We start from the raw sequence: 15,895 nt of genomic DNA, 5'->3' as shown, positions 1-15,895 counted from the left end.
ATGAGATACATTAAGAACTTAACTGTATACCATCTGGTTCTGGTGATTTGTGCCTGTCCTTTTTTGCTCCGTAATCTCTTCTAAAGACACTTCATTTTCAGATGTATTTTTCTATGTGTCTCTATAAAGAAGGGTTCTGACGTGGAAACATCTCTACAATATGAAAGCAAAAAATGTATTTAGTTTTTCTGTTATGGCCTTTCCTTCTCTGAGTGCTACTTTAATACTGTGATCATCTGACCCCCAAGATTGTCTTCTCCATATGTGCTTGAAAACTGCTTTATTATTACTTTTGATGGCTGTTGCATATTGTTCCACAGATTCATTTTTGGCCTGTCTTATTGTGCTTTTACATTAAACCTGCTAGAGATTATGATTCTTCTTCTGTTCCTCATTTAGACATGGTTTCAGCTTTGTGAAAGTTGTCTTCTTGGTTTTAATAACCTCCATTTCCCTGCTGTTTAGCCATGCCAGCATCTTTATGTTCTTTCTCAGTATGTGGCATGTATTTGCACTGTGTCTCCAGCACAGTGTCCTTAAATGGTCTCCATCTGTCTCACTTGGTGAGGATGGAATAAATCCACATTGTAGAATTCAGATTTTCTAGGTCTTGTTTTTATTATTTATAGAAATATGCATTGTTCTTTCCTGAGCGCATATTGGGCAAGAAACAGACATAATGTTCTTTAATCTCCTTTCATTCAAGCAAAGGGAGATTTTAGCAGGTATCATCTATTCTTTCCCAATACATGTGACAACTGAAGGCAACGGTGGGACTAACTTCTGTAACGTTCCTCTGTTTGTGACCATTTTTCCCCTTAAATATGTACAGTGTAAATTTTGTGAGTTAGTGATATATCCTAAGATTTGAAACGGCATTGTGTTTTACTTCATCTGTCTCCCAGTGCATCTGCACAACCAAATGGCTCTGACGTCAGCTCTGAACAATGCTGTTTCTGTTGAGCAAAATTCCCGCAGGTGACATTCTGTAATTTAACAGTGTTAACCATGGATCAGAGTCTGCCTTTGCCTCCTTTTTTGGTAGACACCGTCTTCCACTGCTTGCTGAACAAATGATAATGGAAGCCTGTGGATGATGAATCTGAACTCGTATCTCTCTGCAGACTGAAATCATGTTCACTAATCTGCGGTCTGTTGTCGCTCTTCAGTGTGTCAGGTATAGCGTGTCAAGTGAATAGCGTGTCTAGTGAGAGTGACTTTGATAGCAAAACCTATTGAGCTACAAAGCCTTTTCTGGCAAGTGAGGATAAAAATCCAGGACAAATATTTCCTATGCCGGTAAAAATACAAGGCTGATTATCCTGGGGACTTATCTTTCCTCATTTCTATGATGGGATCTTTTGCTTCACTCTACTACATTTGGGGATATGCAGCAAAATCTTAATGGCTTTCTCAGTATCACTGTTAGATTAAAGACAAGGCAGAAGGTATCTTAGACTTTCTTACACTTCTCATTCCCTTAATGAGTTGTCTTATTTTTTAATGTTTTTGTTAACTCCTTAAAAGTTATCAGTGTGGTATGTTTAAATAAAATAAATCCAGTACTGAGGATATCCAACAGTGAAAACTGCTGATAGTAGGAACTAAGATATTGCTTTTTGATTCCTTGCGCTAATCATCTTCATCACTTTCTGCAATATCTCATTTTCAGAACTTTCTGGCAGTCACAACCCATATTTCTTCTAAGGCTGAACAGCGTTGGTTTGGGTTTTTTAGCTGATGACTGAAACGCATTCAACCAGTGTTGAAGGGAATGTGATTTCAAACATTATATCCTTCCTAGGATTTTTTTATTCCACTTTTTGATCTTTCTTTTGTGACTGGAAGGTGGTTTCTTCAGGAGGAAGAGTTCGTTTTGATGTCAGTTTGCTTTTGACCTGGTTTATAATCAGTGTCTTGATTACCTACCTCCTGACTGAATTAAACAGAAAATGTTACTGATGATATCTAGTGCTTCAGGATTGGTTGCAAACATAAAGACAGCTCCTTTCTAGCTCCCTTTCCGTTTCCTGGTATCCTTTGCTTTCGTTGCAGAAGCCCCCCCGTCACCTGCACTTCCAGAGCTCTCCTGCTCTACAAGGGTTTTTTAACTGGTTTATTTTTTCATTCAGGACAGTTGTTTTCCCAGTTGCACTTCTGATGTTATGTTTTCTCCTGAGTGATTGCTGAGATCCCCTTGCTACCCGTATGTGGAGGATGAGAGACTGCTCTGGGGGAGCGTTAGTACCCTTTAGATCTGTTTCTTCGTTCTTCTCTGGACTTCTGCTGCTGGTAAACGTTAGAGACGAGACACTTTGACCTGCTGCGGCCATTCTTTTTCCGACCTGTTCGGATAAAGTCAAAGAATGCAGCCGCGCTACGCTCTGGCTAGCGTCCGTGGTGCGGATGAGCAGGACTGTGTGATACAGGCCCCCGCACGGCACTCAGCGCTGAGCAGATCGGAGGCGCCGTTGCTGCGTGAGATGGTGTAAACGGTTTAATAACGACTTGAGCCCAAGCCTGCAGGACACGCATCTGTTCCCTGCTGATTCCTGCAAGAAGCTGAGGTGTTTGGTGGATAAATCTGGGTGTGATCTGTGATCTCTCTCCCTAAAGCTCGATCTAAACTGGTAAATGAAGCAGGGCTGGGGAGTAGGCACCATCTCACAGCCATCTGTGCTGCTTGGTTGTTAGCTTGCTCCGTGGGATAAACTTGATCCAGACCTACTTGCACGCTCTCCGACGAGCCCAGCAACGTTCAAGGCCAGTCCTAGCCGAGACCGCTTCCAAAATGCAGTTCGGATAGAACTACCCTGTGTTTTGTTTTCACTTTTCCAGGGAGAGAGAAGAAAAAGGGCATCCATAAAGACCTGGACTGTGCCACTTGCTTTTGGGGAGCACAGTCTGTGGCCCACATATTTGCTGTTATTATAAATCATCCTTCTGTTGTATCAGACGTTTTCTGCAAAATATACCTAAACAGAATTCAACTCTACTCACACTGTCTAGCTGTGAATCTAGAGCGCTACAATATGTGAGTGTGCTTTTTATTAGAAGAGGCCTAAAATAGATCATTTGGTTCATATCTCTACCAACATTAGCTTTAGCTAAACTTGAAGTATTCTTGAGAGAGATTTAACTAAAAATTCCCAGGAACTGACCCTCACCACCATGCCCATTCCGGACCTTCGGTATCGTTACCTCAGAAAAGTTGTGTGCCACCCCTTAAACATTTCCTCTCAGGAACAGTCAGACCAACTCCTCAAGGCTTTGCTCAGAACCATATTTGCTGAGTCTTTTACCTTCCAAGTTCTTCCTCTGGACTCTCTCCTCTTGACCCCCATCTTTCTTGAAGTGTGGCGCTAGGGACTGGACAACTAGAGTGGGATTCATTTTATCTAACTTCAGGAATGTGATTCATACCACTTCGTTGTAGGTGTCTCCCGTGTGGGTGTCTGAGCTAATCACCCTGGCCTACCCTTGGAGTCAATGCAGATGTGTGCAGTCAGTGGAGCCAGGGGTGCCATTCATTTGACAAAGCGTAGGCGTTCATTTCAGCATGGGATGAATCACAGCTCCATTGACTTCACTGCATAGCTCTCCATTGAGTCTAAAAGGAGCCCAGAGCCGCTTGCTCGGTGTAGGTGCTTGTTTTGTACACACCCCCATTCAACTAGATGAGTTCCAAGGCTCCTGCAGCGCGGAGTAGGACAGAAGGATCGTTTCGAGTCTCGGGACAGCCCTCTTCTTTATGTATGCCAAATCGGTTTGTCCATCCTTTTTCCGCAGGAGTCTGACACTGCTGCTGATGCTTAGGAATCTGCAGTGATATCGATAACCTTTTCTGCAAACTGTCTATTGAGCCAGTCGTTCTCCATCTTCTGTTCTTGCTTTTCATAGTTCCTAGCTGTAGTGCCTTGCATTTTCCCTTTTCCTCCAGTATTTTTCAGACCATTTCTTCAGTGACAGTACGACCTGAATCCACATCTACCGTTTCAACATGCTGTTGTCCTCTCAGTTGGTATCTTCTGCAAATTTGTTTACTCCCTATTGCAACCTAGTCATTGGTGAAACATTCAGCTTGTCCCAAAACAGACCCCTATGAAATCCCACTTGATACATCCTTCCAGTCTGACACTGAAAAGTATGTCAAACCAGTTATTTACTCACCCTACAGTACTTTATGTTCCCCTTGCTTCTTACAAGAATGTCATGTGAGACCGTTCAAAATATTTAACTGATGTCAGGATATATATCACAGAACTGCCTTTCCTATATCCATGAGACTTATTATGTTGAAATAGAAATTAGGTTGACTTAGCACAGTTAGTTCTTTCTAACCCATGCTGCCTAGTATTTATCACTTTCTTTTCTTCTGGATGTTTTAATAAACTGTTGTTTTGTTAGTTCCAGGATTTTCATGGGAATTAAAGGTCAGTTACCTCATTTAATAATTCCTTGGATCTTTCTTCCCTCCTTTTTTTAAAGATGAGCATTATATTTGCTTTTTTTTTTTTCCAAATCTTCTGGAGTGTCACACACCCTATGGAAGTTCTCAAAGACAATCCATCATGGCTCCCAGATTTTTTGACCTGGTTGCCTAATTACTTTTGGTGAATTTCATCAAGCCAAGACAATCTGAAAACCTGTTTTTTTACTCTAGAATCAGAGCTGATCTTTGTTGTTATGGTGTTACCAGGATGATTAAAGTTAACTATAGCTATTTAGTTCAGTCTTTAACCATGTTTTTTTAATTGCTAATTTGATAGGTTTATTAGGTCTGGCCTTCTGAACAATCAAAAAGTTATTAAAATAATAATTTGCCCTAGTGAAGCATAATTTGAGTTTACTATCTTTAATTTAGTTCCAACAAAAGACAAACAAACAAAAGGAGGAGATCTGACACTCACAACCCTGGTGTATTAGAAACAAGATGAACCAGTAGCCTTATATCATCTTGAAGAATAGGTTTGAAAAGCCATTCTCTACCTTTGTATTACCTGTATCATTATGTCAAGTAATTTGTATATTCATTTACCAGTTGTGTGTATGGAACAATAATCTGATAATGAATTTAAGGTACTATTTTCCATTGGTCATCGTAACTTCATTAGCATATCACAGTAATATTAAGTCATTATTTTGCTTAATCTTACTCTGATATTTTAAAACTAAAATAACTAACTCCTTACTACCTCTTGTCTTTTGAAAGTTCCTATTTTTATTTAGACAAAAATAATGAGTTATTTATTATTTGATTACACTCCATCTTTTTCCCCAGACTGGTTTTTACTGTTTCTTTTATAGCCCTTGGAGCTCCAGCAGTGTTAATCAGCAGCATCTCAGGTGTCACTCTACTTCCCCATACTTCTACTGCACAAAAATTTGGGAACTTTTTATTTCACTTTTTATATGCATCTACCTATAGAACTAACTAAATGAAGGTGGTTACTGTAGGTTAGATCCTGTGTCTGTTCTGCATTGCGCCTACTGCCTTGTGGAGGTCAGTCCCAGAAAGTGAGCCCAGGATATGCCAGTTTGCAAAGAGCGATACAGAAACCAGCAGCCTGATCCAAGAGTTGCGTACACTAAGGAGACAGTCAAGGCTTAAGACTTCTTCTTCAAAGTGCTAGGCTTCTGTTTCTGGACTAGAGGAGATGTTTCCCCTTGCTCAGAAGTCATTGCTGCAGACTTGTTTCTGAGTAGCATCTGAGCCGGACAGCGCTCATCCGGGAGATGATGCCTTTATGCCGTACCAATAAAGCGCTGCTGTAGGTTGTGACAGTTCCTGGCTAAGAGTAGGGCCATGAGCCTGCACGTGTGCCAGCCCTGGGGTAGTGCATTAAACTCTGGGCCCCTGGGGTTAATCTAAAGTGGGCCTGTTTCATCCTCTCTTGCAAAGCTGCTCCTTACTCTACTTAAAAGGTTAAATACTGGTTGTGCACCTGCTAGCAGGGCACAGCTCGGTTCTGTAGCCTGACGCTCACGGCGCTCACCTGGAAGACAAAAGTCGCCTTTTCCAAACAGTGCTCAAGTATTTTTATAAAATGTGGTGCATCTTCGGTTGAAGGATTGAGCCCTGGGTTGGATGAGAGCCCAGTGATTAGCACACGTTTACCAGAATTGGACCTCCACTCAGGCAGAGAAGTATCTGAACCTCTGCAGTGAGCGCTCTCATAACTGGGATATTAAGCATACGGAAGTCATGTTTCCTCTGTCATGTGTATAGGCTAATTACATTAATAACACTCCTACCAGAGTCCTTCAGGTGGTACAGAGGAGGAACACTTTTGGTACTTACACATGAGAAAGAGACTGATTTGCTGGTGTCAAGTCAGGGATTTTGCATATTAAAAAAGTGAAGATGTCCAATGAATTTAACTTTGGCCAGTTACGAACCTGAAAATTTTTAGGTGCCTACAGATTTAGATGGCAATAAGAAAAGGAATTTCAGGTTCCAGAGGAACGTAAACTGGAAGTGGTCTTACAAGATCCCTCTTGCAAATCTGACTCCATAAATCTCAGAAAGGAAGGGAGGGAGCTAAAACAAATATATATCCATTATTTCAAAAAAATCCCACGTGTGGCTCTATGTATATACTTCTGGAGCTTCCAGAGACAGAAACAAGTACATTGGAGAATTTTCCTATTGTTTCTGACTAGCTTAGAATTTTGAATTGAAGTACTTCTTGCCAGTTTATTTTGTAGGAGGAATAATTCAGTGGTGATGGAAAGAATCAAGTATTCTTTTTGCAGAATAATTTTTGGTAAGAGCAGCAGTAGGCTGTACTTATTTAAAGGTCTACATTATTGCAGGAAATCTTGGCAGGTGAGGATTGGTGGGTGAAATTATATATAGAGAGAGAGAGAGAGAAAGAGAGAGAGAACGAGAATATAAGCAGTTTTGTCAAGAGTTTCTTCGGGTTGTCATCTGGATGAAACAACACCATAGGTCCTATGGGAAGAATTACAGTTAGTCTTTTATCATGGATTCCTAACTTTCTCATTGACAAACTAATCACAGCAGGACTAATTGGGCACTTTAGCCCACCATCAGGTAAAATAAAAATCATAATTTTTTGAAGTAACGTTTGTTTCCCCTTCTCTCTCTTTCTCTTACACATACACATGCGCACACACATGCACGCTTGTACAGGTGGCAGAATTTGCTGTTGGAATAAGATTAAGATCTGACACGAATCATCTACAAGCGATTGAAATGTGGTATGGAAAAGGGATATACCTGTGGATGTGGTGTATTCTTTGTCTCTTGGAATATCTTGCTCGGGTCTAGCTCTCTTCCTAAATAGTTACGTCATAGCTCAAATACAAGATAAAAGCTTGATACAGGAGTCGCAGTGTGAGGTTGCCTGGATTTGTGGTGTGGAAGGGAGGATTGTGTTATCGTAATGACCTCTTCTGGGTGCAGTAGTTACGAATCTGTCTCCAGTAGGGCATCCTACACTTGTACGAGAGGATTTCACTGTAGAGGGGAGAGTTCTATGCATATTGAGGAACATATGCGTAGCCAGCTCTGCTTTGGAAAGATATGCAATGTGTTGAAAATACCACACAAACGGATGACTGCATGACAGCAGCCACCTCCTTTAAAGCAGTCATGTAGCTTTTTTCAAATTTTTCCACGTCTGGGTATTTTATTGCATGAAGTTATTGGTTTTATAGATACCCTAGTTTTTCTGTGGATTGTGCATAAGGATGTCCAAAATTACAGTGCAAAGTCAAAGTGAAATATCAGGGAAGTCCAAGAAATTTAGAGTTGTGTCTTTTGATTTCAGTGGAAAACTTCCAGTGGAAGACATTTGTCTTAAATCTCTTAGAGCGCTTGGATAACATTGCGTGTGTTGTCTTTTGTGATTACCTTCTATGGTTTGGAAAACGAAGGAATCTGTCTGTCGTGATAGGAGAGGCAGATATTATTGCGTGGTGTTAATGGCAGAATCATAGAAGTAATTACCTAAAAAGGGATTTGATGCCTCTAAACGCAAGTCGCTGGCCGATAAAGCCACAGACAGCGCAGGATACGAGGAGCTGCATCCTGTTCGGATGCTAATCCGTGTCAGTCCTTGGCTTTTAAAGGAAGGCAAGAAGGTGGGTTGCCGACTAAGTCGGTGCAGCAGCAAAGCGCAGCACTTTTTGAGTCCATCATCCTTCATGCAGAAACGCGTGCCTCTGGTGCATGGCGTGCCTGTGGTGCAGGGAGCCCAGCCAGGGCCTGGTGCAGGCGGGATGGCGCGGGCGAAGGGGGGGTGCAGCGGCGAGCCCCTTTCCCTGCAGCCGGGGCAGGGCAGGCCGGCTCGGCGCGCAGCGCGTGACACTGCTGGGACGCGCGCGCGCGCTGCCGGGGCGTGTGTCTGCATGCAGCAGCAGCAGCAGCAGCAGCAGCGCGGCGCATGTTGGGGCACCTCATACTGCAGTGTGTCAGCTCAGCCTGTTCTGCCTCCGGCCTGCCTACGGCGGTCTCCTCCCCTCCCGGCGCGCGTGTGCGCGCCCGTGTGCCTGTGCCGCTGCTACCTGTTCCCTGGCGGCGTGTTTCTGTGCGGTGCAGCGGCGCTTTGGCTCCTCGTTGCGCTGCCGCGCTCCAGGCACGCCGCTGCGACCGGCTGCACACGTGTGTGTGTGGTGTGTGTGTGTGTGTGTGTGTGTGTGTGTCTCTGGGGGCTGGCACGCTTCCCCTCTCCCTCTCTGCCTCTCCCGTCCTTGGCGTGGTGTGTAAAACTCCTTCCCTGTGCCGCCGAAAAGGACCGAGGTCTCTGATTAATTCCACTCTGATGTCAGACATGCGGCTCTGCTGGGAGGGATTTGCAGGGCTGCATTTGAGCGCTCGTTTGCTGAGAGAATCCCTTTCTCCGTCTCTTCCCTCCCTCCCTTCCCCCTCCCCGTGCCCCCCTCCCTGCCTCTTCTGAAATGTGCAGACGGGTTTTTTTGTTGAAAGGGTCGCTAACGCTTGGGGTCTGCTCGGAGCTTCGCGTTCGTCTCTCCCTTTACCACGGGATTTTTTTTTTTCCCCCTTCTCCTCATCTAGCTGCCGTTGAGGGCAGGGAGAGCAGCTTTGTTAAAATAGGACAATGAAACGCGTCCCCCCTCTTCTAATGACAGACCGTTACCTAGCGACGAGGGGGGGGATTTTAACGGAAGATCAGAGCATCAGGATGAGGATATAAACTCTGCTCTCCTCTCTCCCAGGGAACTTACCAAAGAGGCACCTTTCCTTTTGTCAGGCTTCTGATTTTTCCATACAAGAGGCAACTGGAAAGTCTCAGAGAGAATCTTCCCTGATGGATGGCTGGCTGCCTCCCCCCGCACCTCCTCTGCTCAGGCGCTTCACTCTTCAGTTATATGCTAAGGGCATCATTTAAAGGGAAGCCCAAAGTGGGATCAGTAAGCTCCCTGCATGCGTATGCAGGTGACTGAGAAGGGGATCGGTGGGCAGACGGGTGATCCAGGCAGCCAGGGCTTACCCTCACCTACATATGGAGGGAAAGTAGCTTTCTCGTCTTTTTGCTCTGACTTTGGGCGAGGGAGGGAGGGAAGCAGATTGTGCCCAACTCCTTGCTGAGATGAGATGGTCGCTCAGAAGAGGTCTCCTTGTCACAGTCACAAAGGCCACCTCCGCCTGGCAGCATGGTGCTGAAATCTAACCCTAGCATCATTCTCTTGTGCTCTTTCCTGCCCAGTGACTACATCATTGAGGAGAAGACGGCCGTGCTGCAGAAGAGGGAGCATGAGGGATTCGGGTTTGTGTTGCGAGGGGCCAAAGGTAAGGGCTGCTTCTTTCACTCGGTCCTGGGGCTGGGAGGGGAAGCTCCTTCTCTTCACTTTTTGTTAGTGCTCAGGACCCTGTTTGCTCTGGCTGCACATAGCAGCCCTAGAGCCCCTGTACCTCAGGGTCTCTTAAGGGACTCCCTTCTCTCCTTCTCTCTCAGCTAGGCAGTGTGAGCACAGTTTAATTCTGATTGTGTGTGTTGTAAGAAAATGCCGTTCGCTGTAAGGGTGCATCTGTTGCACATTCTGGGGTATTTTTCTGGTACAGGTGCTGGTATTCTTAGCCTTGCATTTGTAAGAGTTTCCACTTCTACCTATTTATTGGCCTCATAAAGTGCATCTGCTCTGTGTTAGGTACAGATGCAAGCCCCTCTATGGGTCTTTTTTTTTAATATATATATATGCTTCAGTTTTTCCATATACTTTGACTATATAGAGTTGGGGGTCCTTCTTCTGCCAGCTCTAGCGGTGCTGGGGTTTAGCCCCAACATGAGGGCAAGCTGGTAGACGCCTATTCTGCAGCTGTCACCACACCTTTGACCCTGTTCTGTGAGAAAGCCTCTGCTTGTGTCTGGGGCGCACTTTACCTGCACGCCCTGGAATACCTGTGCTCATGCAGCCGGTACATTTGACCATGTTGTTACCGTGGCTCCTATTACCTGGGAACTGATCTTTATGCTGCCAAAAAGAGAGTCTCTCCGGGAGCGGTAATGAATGTGTTCATATTCACATAGGAAATGAGCTTCCTCCCCTGTGCTTGGGTGTATCTGGAGGCAGATCCACCTGAGGCTAGGGGGGTCATCTCTCCAGCAATTCCAGACTGAAGGCTAGGGAGAGGCTATAGGCTTCTCAAAAATATAGCTAACGAAAGCAAAGGCATAATGGTGCATGCTTCTGTCCCTTCCTTTCATGTAGGATACAGGCTGCAAGAGGGAAAGCTTAACGAGTGGCTGCCAGCTCCTTTTGTGGAGCTGCTCCTTTCCTAGACCTCAGTGTGCTTGAAGATCTTTTTAATTTGGACTTGAATCTTGGGTGTGATTTTCTGTAAGGATTCCTGAATTGTCTTTGTTCTGCATGTATCACGAAAGGGTTCTGTGTGCAAGTGGGTGTGTTTGTGTTTCTGTCAGAATATGGTTGCTGTCTTTCTCCTTCCCTCTCCCTCCTCTTTCCTGTATATGTGACATGTATGTTCTTCTGTGTACTGCTCACATCAGTCTGTATATTGTGAAGTGAAACTTCAGGGCTCAAAATGGCATCCATTTTTTTGCAAGATCAGACTTGTAGATATTACGTTAGGACAAAATGGGATAAATTTTGTCCTATTTCAGGGTTTTTGTCCTCTATTTTCCCTCCCAACGTTTGTAGGCTCTGCATTTTCCTTTGTCTGCTGAGGCTGAAAGAGAGGACCTTGAGCAGATTGAACGGTGGGTGTGAGGCTGTGTGGGACTTAGGCATGGCTTACAGATTCACAGCCTGACACTGCTGCAGGGGGTAACTGAGAAGAGTTTGGCTGCAGAGGTGATGGCTTGAAAGCCCTCAGAGGGTGGACATGGTCAGCGGTGTTGCCTCCTGGGGCAGGGGTATTGGTGAGTCGGCTGAGGCCCCTTGGGGAAGCAGCATCCTTGGACTGAGAGGTGGAGGCGGCTGTTTTGAAGCAGCCCCATGGCTCCCAGCCTGCGTGGTGCTGAGTGCTGTCGTGGGGTTTAGGCTGGAAAGAGTGTTTGGATTCCCTGGCCTGGCCTGGTCTGTGTCACCACTGCTCACACTTCATTTAGTTACTCTTGCGCTGAGTCGAGGGACATCAGCAAAACCCAAACCCTCTAGTCCTCTTGAGGTGAACTGGAGAGAGTGTCTAGGAATAGGAGGAACTAAAGTGTCAGCAGGGTCTCTGCAGAGGGAAGGAGTTGGTTAAGTGAGGTATGCCTGGGTGATCCTCAAAGTAAACAGCACCTTGGGCCGCGGAGAATGGTGAAAACCTTGTACAATTTTTGCTGATCTTGCTGGGGGTTGGTTCCTTCCCAACCTCAAATTTTCCTGTTCACATGATGCTGCTCCATCAGCTGCACCGCTAGCAGAGAGGATGCTGTCTACCATTTCAGAGAGCCAGTCCATTCTAGCCCCTGTCCTATCCCCATCTCTGTCCAGTACCTCAGAGGATGTAATGTCCCGGTCAAATCAACTGAGCATTTGGGCAAAGATGATTTTCTGATCCCTGCAGGAGACGATCTGCAGCTTTCTGACATGGGATTTGCTTGCAGCCTTAGAGAATTATATGGAGCAGATGGGAAGCAGTGTAGCAGCCCTTCACTCAACACCCATGAAGGAAAGTGATGAGCAGGTGGATTTACTTACTCATTTCTTTGTCCAGAGGGACCATCCCTGCCTTTCACAGGCACAGACGATAGACCTGTGCTCAAAATGCTGAGAAATGATATTTCTTGCCTTATAAATCCTGAATTCACCAGGGTCATCCCTACAAAGTGAGGTTGTCACAGTCGATACAGTGACTGCATCTCACATAAGGTCCCACCAAATCCATGCCAGCAGTACCTTAAACAGAGGACTGTTATTACTAAGTTGGTTAATATTTGTTTGACATCGGATTATGATGGGTTCTGCAGAGGTGTAAGAAGGACACCAAATCCCTAACTCTAAGTAAGGAGTATGTAATTTTTTGAATGGCAAAAATATTACTAATAATTTGAGTTGTTAAAAAAGAGCAGGAAGTGGCTCTAAGTCCTTGCTTCAGGGCATGAGCTTTCTATTGACTACTTAATTTGGGGAGAAACTTCCAGGCTGGACAGATTATTCAAGAGGTTTCCTGAGACTGTTACTTCCTGTAATTTTCATACTTTCTGAAGGAGCTGATCCTGTACGCTACTGAAGAGAAGATGCTGCGTTGATTCAGTATGGGGCTTGTTTTGCTCCTACTTCTTTCCATAACGTTGCTAAACTCTTATTTCTTTGCCAGTTCCCCTGTATAGCAGACATTTCACGTGCTTCACAAAGCATACCTGCCCTGACTCAGGAGAGCTCCCCTTTCCAGGTTTATAAACCATCCCCCCCCGGTTTAATATTCAGTGGCAGTCCACACATTTGAGCTAGACTATTAAGGAGGGTTTGAAAAGTCAGTAGATCACAGATCGTAAAAAGCAGTACCTATCTGTGGGACTCGCCACGTCGCCTGAGGCAGCCTCTGGAGGTGGAGGACGTTGCCGAGGCTGGGTGCTGCCTTGGGAGGTGCTCGCCTGTCGTGCAGTTGTGTGCGCATCCCTGGCCGCCTCTGCGATCCTAGGAAGTTCACTTGGGGGGAACTGCGAGGTCCAGGGGGGTTAATGCAAAAACCCCTGGGGGGGCAGTAAAGTCACCATGTAAACCAGTAAGTCACATGATGAAGCTGTCAAAGCTTATTAGCTTGGGCACAGCAGTACGGGAGTATAGCTGTGCTTTGGGGACAGGGTCTCTTGCTCCACGTATGGTCTCAAGCTGTTCAAGCGTGAATTTCCTGCCGGGGACTATCTATCTCGCATGGCTGGCAGCTGGGTCCTGTTGGTGTGGGGGCTGCCAGATAATCCAATGCCAACTGTGAGATACCAGGCAGGGTCCGTGTGAAGGGTCAGTCTGTAATTCAGCCCAGTCCCCTCCTGCTAGGGCACAGCAGGACACCATGGGAGCCGGTGTCGTCTTCAGCCACTGCAATCTCTCTGGAGTGCTCCCTGCGAACATTTTATGTTTAGTATCACAGGAAAATTGGCCGTTGTAACTGCACGGCTTCCAGTCCTGAGCTTGGAAGCTCGTGCAGCTATCTCAAACGTCCCTGTGCCTGTTCCTAGTCATCGGATCAGCCTGTGCATAGCCATCTCAGGAGTCCTTCTCCAGTCGTATAAACGCACTCATAATTTGCCAGTGATTCAGTTCTGAGGTCATGACCCAGTTCCTGATCTCACAGGACTTTGTGGAGGTAAATGCTGTCTAAGATGTTCAGAGAATACAGTGCTCAGGTTATGAAAGTTCTGTAGATGGATGTCATTTTAGGTTTTTTCTGCTTCACAAACTCCCACTTGTCTTTTGCCGTATTTTCTTTTCAGGAAAGTTAAACAAACAATGGTGTGTGGGTTGTTACCCTAGCCTCTAAACTGAGACGTGCCTTCAGGATTTTAGGTGAGAAGTACCAAGGCAGATAAGAAGATATATTGCAGTAAATATAATAAAGAATCATATTTTATTGTTTCATTTTTCACCCTATAAATGTGTTTCCAATGAAGTAACTGAGATCTTAACAATTTGCTCTGCTAGAATTAACTTGTAATATTATTCATTTAAGCTTGTCTAATAAAAAGTCACTTGTTCAAGTAAAGCAGTATTTGCAGAGAGTCCTTAGAAGCCTGTATCTTGAAATGAGTTTGTGTGACTGCGATGCTGCAAGAGTCAAAATCAGGTCTGGGATTTACAATACACGGTACCAGGGAGCAACTCCTAGCAAAACTTCGCAGCCCACAGGAATAGACAGCTCTCAGGTCTGGGCAATCTTCCAGTCATGGTAGATACCAGTGAAATAGCTTTGTGACATATTGGTTTAAATCTTAGATGGCTGATGAGAGCCACAAGCAGACTTGGAAAGCTAGCAGTAGTTCTCCTCTGGCACCGGCTATACGGCGAAGAGAGAGTCGACCTCTCTCACCGAGATCCTTTCCCTTTACTTCTGGAGTACTGCCAGAGCTGCTTTTGGAAAGGGCTAGACTTCGGTGCTGTGGGGCTGTAACCTGATGGCTGTAGCGTTGAAGGGGGGTTTCAAAGCCTCTTCTGACTTTACTTGGCTCTTCCAGGACTTCTGACTTCTCTGGATGCAGCTGAAGTTAAAGTCTCTGAAGGAAGGGAGCCCAGATTAATAGATTTTTAAGATCAGGAAATGGCCACAGTGATCATCAGGCACAATAAAAGCTGTAGTATTAACATGATAATTTCCTTAGTGGTAAGAATTATCCTTTCTATGATTTAAAGTCTTGTGAGCTTTTGCAATGAACAGTGGTTCTCCTTGTTAGGAAATTTTACCTTATTACCAGTATGAATTTTCATAATTTAATTCCAGACCTTTATTATTTAGTTTTACCTTTGTCAATTGGATAAAAGAACCTCCTTAAATTATATTTTCTTCCTGCGTAGGTACTTACAGATAAATTGTCGCTATATTACCTACTTCTGACCTAAAGATTTTCTGTCAGACTCTAATCTGGAAAAGGTATTTTGGAAAGTCTAGTTCCAAGCTGACTTTTGTAATGACTGGATTGCCACCCTAAGGCTTCACTTGGACCTTCACAAGACATCTGAGGTCAGGTTTCCTAGGCAGTATACATGATAGTCTGCATACTTCATCACCGAGTCTGCAATCAGCTGTGAGCATCGTGCATTGTTCTGGTTAATATTTCTTGTTTTGTTGATGTTAGGGCTATAGGCGAATGACTAGGCTGCTGACTAGGCCCTGACCTGAGGTTAGGCTAATTGGAGAAGAGGTGGAGAACTACCAGACGTGACATGAGAAGTTGTTGGACATGACAGATGACAATGTAAGAAGTGACAAAGTTACCGATAGCACTGTGAGGTATAACTGGATTTCATAAGTGGTTGAGGGGGAGTGATGTGAAAAATGGCCAATCTCCTCAGAAAACTGAAAGGGAACACTGGGGACCTCTTGGAGAGCAGAGTAGGTAATCATTTCAGTAATACCAGATGAGGCCAAGGTTACTGAGGAAATGGTATTGGAAATGCCGAATTTGGACACGGATGTATCAAAACTGGAGCAAATGGGGAAAAAGTAGCTATAAGCAGATTGTACATTTGAGAGGAAACTGGGCGAAGTGAAAAGGAGCATCAGGAAATGGGAAAAAGGACAATAAGGTATGTATATCATGTGATTGGGGCTGTTTGGCAGGGGCAGCTGCTGAGCAGCCATGTGCTTGATCACCACAGCCCAAACAGGACAATGAACCAACCGTGATGGACACGTGTCACATCTGCTCTTTGGTCGGTCAGACGGGGGAAGGCAGAATGCCTTCCCCGGCTAACAGCAGAACACCCGTACAGATGGACTGAGCCTCTCGGTGCCGTGCTGGTG

The 15,895-nt window shown here is 45.0% G+C and overlaps 1 protein-coding gene across 1 annotated transcript in view; it reads left to right on the top strand.

The window, feature by feature from the left end:
* The window catches only part of SHANK3 (SH3 and multiple ankyrin repeat domains 3), a 341,151-nt gene that overhangs the window by 240,028 nt on the left and 85,228 nt on the right, over positions 1 to 15,895 (top strand). Inside the window, exon 16 of the mRNA XM_026071167.1 lies at positions 9,696 to 9,778. Within this exon, the coding sequence (XP_025926952.1) occupies positions 9,696 to 9,778 (83 nt within the window). The remainder of the gene's footprint in view (positions 1 to 9,695; positions 9,779 to 15,895) is intronic.

The sequence above is a fragment of the Apteryx rowi genome, unplaced genomic scaffold, assembly GCF_003343035.1.
Source record: "Apteryx rowi isolate R43461 unplaced genomic scaffold, aptRow1 scaffold_322, whole genome shotgun sequence".
Taxonomy (NCBI): domain Eukaryota; kingdom Metazoa; phylum Chordata; class Aves; order Apterygiformes; family Apterygidae; genus Apteryx; species Apteryx rowi.
Note: the sequence above shows the minus strand (reverse complement) of the source record. Positions and strands in the feature narration are given on the sequence as shown.